The 7456-nt window shown below is 37.0% G+C and overlaps 1 protein-coding gene across 1 annotated transcript; it reads right to left on the reverse strand.

The window, feature by feature from the left end:
- Window positions 1–560: 560 nt before the first annotated feature.
- On the reverse strand, window positions 561–6410 carry LOC100494007 (potassium voltage-gated channel subfamily V member 2). The gene is made up of 2 exons (XM_002938562.3): window positions 5023–6410; window positions 561–3070 (listed from the first exon to the last, which is right to left on the reverse strand). The coding sequence occupies exons 1-2, from the start codon at window positions 6274–6276 to the stop codon at window positions 2822–2824; spliced, it is 1503 nt and encodes a 500-aa protein (XP_002938608.1). The 5' UTR covers window positions 6277–6410; the 3' UTR covers window positions 561–2821.
- Window positions 6411–7456: the final 1046 nt, after the last annotated feature.

Genomic DNA, 7456 nt, shown 5'->3' on the forward strand with positions numbered 1-7456 from the left:
TTTTCGCGCAAGTTTTAACGCTACGAAAAAAATCGCAACTTTCGGAATGGCTACGAAAAACTCGCGTTTTTTCGCGCAAATCGTATTGGTAACGAAAAAGTCGCGATAATTTCCGAAAAGTCGTAAAGGCGCCGAAAAAAATCGCAAAAAATACGAAAAAGTCGCAAAATGTTCGTTTTCCAATCGGAATTTTTCCAATTCGGTCGGAATTTGTGTCTTAGTAAATCAGCCCCAAAGTGTTAAAAGGTATATATTTAGGGATGGGGCATTGTCAGGTTTGTATACAGTAACATTAACATCAATATGTGTACAGTGTTTGGCCACTCCCCACAAATGCATAGGAACAATCTTATTCCGGCCATTCTGCTGTTTATTAATTGAAATTGGTATTCTTCATTTGACAGGGGATGCTGCTTAAACATCATGACAGCTTAGTTGCTGCCTTGGAAACCTCTGAAGCCATAGCAACATGGCTGTTACAACATTACTGACTGACTTTGTTTTGGTTAAAAGATAAGAAATTGATGGGAGTGCTATACTAAGCACTTTTGCAATTTACATTTTTTTTTTTTTTTTTTTAAGATTCAAAGATAATAAGATAAATGTGTACTGTTAATTGGATGAAATTTTTTACAACAGTGCCACCTGCTGATAATGACAAGTAGTGATGAGCAAATTTTTTCGCAAGGCATTTATTCTCGGCAAAATTCTGAATTTCGTCATTTGCAAACATTTTTCGTGAAACTGCTGCATAAAATTCACTGTAACAAAAAATTCACACAGAAAACACCCATTGAATTTAATGTATTTGAACATAGAAAAAAGTTGTGGCCATGTCAAAAAAGTCACGACCACATGAAAACATTTTCAGCAGTTTGCAAATTTTTCAGTGAAGCGAAATGGGACAGATTTGTTCATCACTACTGACAAGGCAGTCCTGTGTATCTTTATATGGCTTGAGTAGACAGAGTTGGTACAGCTACATTATCTTCCTCTTCAAGGTTGCCATACATATTCAGTCAGCCTAATAAGCCATACCAGGTTACAGCAATCATCATTTTCTCTCATAACTTGGAAATATCTTCCTCTTCTACACACGTACCGTAAACTTCTTGTGCTCTGCTTTTGCTAGTTGCAATAAAGTGTTGTTTTACATCTCTCAGCATCTAATGAGCTGGTTTGTAAACTTACCAAATAGTATTAGCTGTATCCTTCATAAATATATCCTCTGAGCTTGATATTGAAATAAAATTACACAATTTGTGTCATACAGCTAATGGGACTTTTATTGTTAGATATACATCTTGGTAAACACAGCAACAACAGCAATTGTCCTAGAATGACTGTTTTCTAAATGAGTCCCGATAATATGTTTAGGCTGATAAACAAGTTTTATTTTAAGGAAGCATCTATGTTCCAAGCACTTAATGCTAATCGCACTCTGCATTTTGCTCCAGGTTTAACATCTGGAACAAGGTGTAGAATGCAGTCTGTACAGGTATTAGGGAATCCTGCACTTTAAGAAGAACTAACGGCTAACTAAAGAAGTATATTGGAAATGTTGTACATTATATTTTGGGCTCTTGTACCAGCCCAAGGCAACCACAGCCCTTTAGCAGGGAAGATCTGTGCCTACAAAGATGCCCCAGTAGCCCCCCATCTTCTTTTCTGCTGATTCCCTGCACAAGCTCTGTGGTGCTGTCCGTTACTGAGCTTATACAGTACAATATACTGTATATATAAAATAGAAAAGTCACTATATATGGCTTATTAGTAATAATACAGATAATTACTACATGGCAGCTCAAAACTAGTGCAGTTAACATCAGGATTTAAGGAGTTCAATTTAAGATTCATGATTATAACAGGTCAAACATTATCATTTAGATTCCCTACCAGTTGAAAAACAGGACAGGTCTCAGTTCCCATAAACAAACATGTAAACAATTACTGGGGATGAGTCAACTAGTTAAGAAGCAGCATCAGCAAAATGATTAACTATCTCAAATGACAGACACCAATGCAATTAGCATAAGGAATCAGTAATCAGCACTGTAGCATCAGCATATACGTATGACATGTGAACCTCATTTTGATGCTTGATGATTTGTGATGACCCCTAAGCTTAGCTTCTCAGCATTTGCCCAGAGAACTGAAACTTTAGGCTGGTACAGTAAGTTTAGCAGATAAAATATAGCATTCCTAGCCATATGAATTTCTAGGGATTAGTTCTCCTTTAACATGTAGCCATATAATGGTCTGCCTATACTTTACATATATACAGTTTACAAATGTCATAGGGTGCAAGGTGCAAAAAATGGGTACACTCTTGTACCATGTTTTTTTGCACTTTCCCACCATCATAAAGACAATCATTAGACAATATATAATTGGTTCATCTTTTTGTGTTTTTTTTTTTAATTATTTATATGTTTTGTTCTGCAACTTTCAAGCTTTTAGTCTTGGAATTTAAACTGTTAATTGAAAGCATTCTGTTTATTATCTTGGAAAGCAGAGAGCAGTTTTAAAATCAAAGTGAAAAATGTATTGAAGAGCAAAACTGGCTCATTTCTCGAAAACATTTGCGAAATGGCATCATTTTGAAAGAATTTAGCAAAATTCATTAGAGTTAATGGTTGACATTGCATATGAATACTACTGGAAATTGTAATTACTGTATATAAGAAAGCTGCCAAGCATTACATTTTTTTCATTATGCAAAGACTAATTTTTGGTTGGAGATCACTGTAATATAAAGGTTAATTTCCCCTTTTAAACCACAGAACATGTTTTTTGGTGACAATCCTTTTATATAGGTATTTTATGGTCTGCAACAGGCAGTAACCTTCTTCATAACCCTCTCCTTAAATCTGATTTTAGTGCCAACTTTCACAGTACTCATAGATTCATGAGCTTTAAGCTTTGCATAGAAGTCTGAGAACCTGTTATATAATATGGAAATTGGCATTCCATTTAGAATAATTCCAAAAGAGATGCAGAGAAAAGCTACAATTCGGCCCAAGAAAGAGTTTGGAACTGTATCTCCATATCCAACAGTAGAAATGCTGACCTACAAGAAAAAAAAACAAAAGCAAAGTTTATACATCCGTAATATACTGACCAGATATAGTGCAAGATACTGAACACAAAGGACTGAGGTAATGCCTCTCCTAAAATGTTCCATTTATATTTAAAGCAGAATGTACAGAATGCTAATACATGATAATATCTATATTGAACATTCAATTTAATATAAAAATTTAGGGCCTACAAGTGCCATTATATCATCATAAATATATATTTAATTAAGTATAACATTATTGTTATGTACAGACCAATTTGCTGTCAGACATTTTTAAATATATAATTGCTATTTACTTACTGCACCCAAATAATCACATTAGCCAGGGCTGTTTTGAGGTCTACTGCAGCCCTGTGCACTGGACCTCAGTCACTCTCCTCTCTTAGTCGGTTCATGCACAGAAGGTCCCGCTGTTCTGTGCATGCACCCATTGCAGCAGAGATGGGAACTTGCCCTTCCCATAGTTCTGCCACTAAATTTAGCTGCAAATATGGTATGGAGGGCAGGGGGAAGGATTTGTTTTTTTTTTGTGTGTGCTTTTTATTTTTATTTACCATATAAGCACCTGAGGGCACTCTGGTTATCTAAAAACAGCGAAAATCTAAGCATGACTATTGATTAGACAGTTTCAAAATATGCCTATTAAAAATTGCCAGTCTATGGCGACTTTCCAGATTCCTGGTCCTGACCTGTCACTTGTTATTGGGGCTGAGAGGTGCTTGGCATTTGAGTACAAGCACTAGCAACTGCAAATACGTGTCAGATACTCAACCATAGACTGTGATTTGATGTGTGTCTGATGAAGGCAACTGTAGTTGATAGCAGCAACATTATGATTTCCTTTCACTGACTGCCTGATAAAGAGCAATGAGGGCTTCTCTAAAGCACAGTGGTACAGTTCTTTGCTGTTGATCTTTATATCATGTGCTATTTGTGTGTAAATATTTTGTTTACTGAATCTGAATGGTAAATATCAGTGCAGTACAGTGCTGTCTGTGGTAGCGAACAGAATTTTTCTGGCCTACATGGTAGAGGGGCGATAATGCAAGCCTGTTTTGACCACTCCCCTCTTTTAAACCACACCTACTTCAAACCCCAGCTACGTTTTTACATAATGGTGGTAGCACACAAAAAACCCAAATAATAGGTGCTCACTGCACAGCTACCCCCAGCACATAATAATATACCTTCAGGACAATATAATAACTATTTCCAAATGCTAACAAACCCCTGCCAACAGGCAGCATAGGCCAGGCAGAGTATGGCACACACAGGCATCATAGGGCAGGCAGAGTATGGCACACAGAGGAAGCATAGGGCAGGCATAGTATGGCACACACAGGCAGCATAGGGCAGGCAGAGTATGGCACACACAGGAAGGGTAGGACAGGCAGAGTATGGCACACACAGGCAGCATAGGGCAGGCAGAGTATGGCACACACAGGCAGCATAAGGCAGGCATAGTATAGCACACAGGAAGGGTAGTGCAGGCAGAGTATGGCACACAGGCAGCATAGGGCAGGGAGAGTATGGCACACACAGGCAGCATAAGGCAGAGTATGCAGAAGGAAGGAGAGAGGGAAACCTATCATGTCTATGTAAGTAACTGAATTTCGTTCTGTAACTCCAAAGCAAAATATTTCCATAGGGCCAGATGAAATGATTAAATATTTCAGGTGCTTTGTGGTAGAACAATGTACACATGGCTGTTGCAAGTTGAAATGCCCAATACTGTGAGTTGGCTAGTAACTTTCTGTATACTGATTAGTGTGCAATATTTACATATTTTACATGGCTGCACATACATGTTTAATGAATTTATAAATAAATATATAACGAAAAAATAGTAATGGTAATTAATCACATGCAAGATGCTATATTATATATTCCACTTTAAAATCAATTCAGTTTAGGCAGTTCAAAGTGAAAATATAGCTTACCGCTGCCCACCACCAGGTACCAGGGATGCTGGTAAAACTGGTCCCTGGCACATCATGTTCTACAGAATGCATAAGTGCTGAAAATGTGAATATCCCCATAGCAATGAACAAGAACAGACAGCAAACTTGCTGGTAGCATTGACGGATTGTAAAGCCAAAAGCTCTCAGTCCAGTAGAATGACGAGCCAGCTTTAGAATCCTAAAGATACGCATGAGTCGGATGATTTTTAGCATTTTTCCCACTTGTCCCAAACGTTCCATCTTCTCTATATCACCATGGTGCAAATGTATCTCTACATCTTCCGCAAAACTCTCAAAGATAATCTGAATATAAAATGGCAGAATTGCAACAAGGTCAACAATGTTCATGGCAGTTCTTAGAAACCTTTTAACGTCTGGTGTGGAAAAAAGTCTCATGATATATTCAACGGTGAAAAATATTACACAAACAGTTTCTACATATTCCATGTATGCTTTTCCATTTACACTTGTGTCTTGAAGTTCATCCACTGTACTCAGGCACATTGCTACAATTGAAATCAACACAAAAATACTGGACAAGACAGCTATGATTTTTGCTTGGACAGACGAGTATGGGTTTTCAACCAAATTCCACATTTTTATTTTAAAATCTCCAAGCCACTTGCCTTCAAAATGTTTCTCGTGGTCATGACGTTCAACCTCAGCTTGCAGATCCCGCTCTGTTTTAATATATTCCATAATTTCATCTTGATGTTCTTCAAAGAGAATATGGCAGCACCTTTGGGTATATTTTAAGTGAAGTCCCCAGTACTCTATTTCCTCAAGAAAGTTATGGGGACAAAGTTCATCCATTATCCATAGAATGCCACAACGATAAAAATGAAATATATAGTAAAAGACAACAGGATCCCGATCAAAGAAATACTCATTCATCTGTACAGAAAAGTCATCACAGAGATCTAGTCTCTTTACTAGATCACTACACGCAGCTAGCTTTCCAATCCTTGTGGATGGGTACCGTGCTGCAACGCGATAGTCAATCTGGAATTTTTTCCCTCCAACATTTAGGTTGAGATAGAACAGATTTATCCTTGTTGGCAACGGGGAATAGTTGGTAGAAGTGGCTAAATCTTCCATTGAGCTCCATTTTTTTACAAGACTTGTTTGGGCAAAAGGAATACAGTAATCACTTCCAGAAGGATGTTTCTGATTGCACTCTCCAAGCTTTAAATTGGCAGAAAGGCTAGTGCTTCTGATGCCTCTTTGCTTCATAACTGAAACAGGGCAGATTTCCCACTAAGTAGGAGGGTCCCTAAAACATCTCCATTTAGTTCAGCAGAATTCAGAAGTTCAAACGCAACACTTCCATGTCTTTTTCATTTTGTATGTTAACCTTCCTTGTTACAATCTTAGGTAAAAGAGGATTTTTAGAATGATTTAATGACTGCTCTTGTGGCGTCTAAAGATTGCCAGCCTTCAGTTTAAGACAGTAATAGGATTAAGTAGGATTATGTACCACATTAAGCTATCCAGGGAAGAATTAATGGAAGTAAAGATGTTAACCCTATGCTTTGGGACTGCCCTCACATCAAACCATACTGGTCTGCCATCCTGGATGAGCTTGATACCATAGTACAAAGTACTTTACCCAGGACTCCAAAAGTCTGTCTGCTAAATATTCTTAGTAAAGCTGTTATCAATCAATACCACCGTATATTTACTAGTGAAGCACTCTTTCTAGCCAAAAAACTTATAACACAAAACTGGAAAAGCACAATCCCCCCAGACATCCGTAATTGGGAAAACCTAATGGCAGAAACCTGCAAATTGGAACAATTAATATACCTCAAAAGAGGCGGCCCAATAAATTCCACAGGATCTGGGATCAATGGCTGGATAGACAACCCCCCCTTAACACAGTTAATGATCAATAATGTATTTTATTGTATTTTATCATGTATAAGTAACAGCGCTTAAAATGTGAGTTGATGTACAATAAAACCAATATGAGCCTTCGAGGAAATTAAACTTTTATTGACAATGTTAATAGACCAAGTATCACATGTATAACAATTGTATATCTCCGATGTTGGAATGCCTTCTGTATGCTCAATAAAAACTACCTGAATTAAAAAAAAAAGATGTTAACCCCATTGCTGCCACATAAGTGGAAAAAAAAAATCTTCAAAAAAGACCAGTTTCAAAAATATTTTATTCAGGTTTTTGAAAACGAGATATAAATTACTTATTCAACAAAAAAAATTTAAATAACCATATTATTGACAGAGTATGTTAGTATGTTCATCATCCTTTTGTCACATGTTTATATAATGAAGTAAAACTAATACGTATTTATAGAGTTTTAGTTCAACATGTTAGAGTTAAACCAGTATTAACATTGGGAAAAAATTTACAAACCAACAAAATAGCTGGGAAACCTTGAATTACCATT

This window comes from Xenopus tropicalis, chromosome 1 (assembly GCF_000004195.4).
Source record: "Xenopus tropicalis strain Nigerian chromosome 1, UCB_Xtro_10.0, whole genome shotgun sequence".
NCBI lineage: Eukaryota > Metazoa > Chordata > Amphibia > Anura > Pipidae > Xenopus > Xenopus tropicalis.

Bases quoted from the DNA above. Each gene is read 5' to 3' on its own strand.
- LOC100494007 (XM_002938562.3), bottom strand. From the start codon at position 6,276: ATGAAGCAAAGAGGCATCAGAAGCACTAGCCTTTCTGCCAATTTAAAG. The intron at 3,071-5,022 runs GTAAGCTATATT...TTTTTCTTGTAG, and splicing joins GTACCTGGTGGTGGGCAGCG to GTCAGCATTTCTACTGTTGG.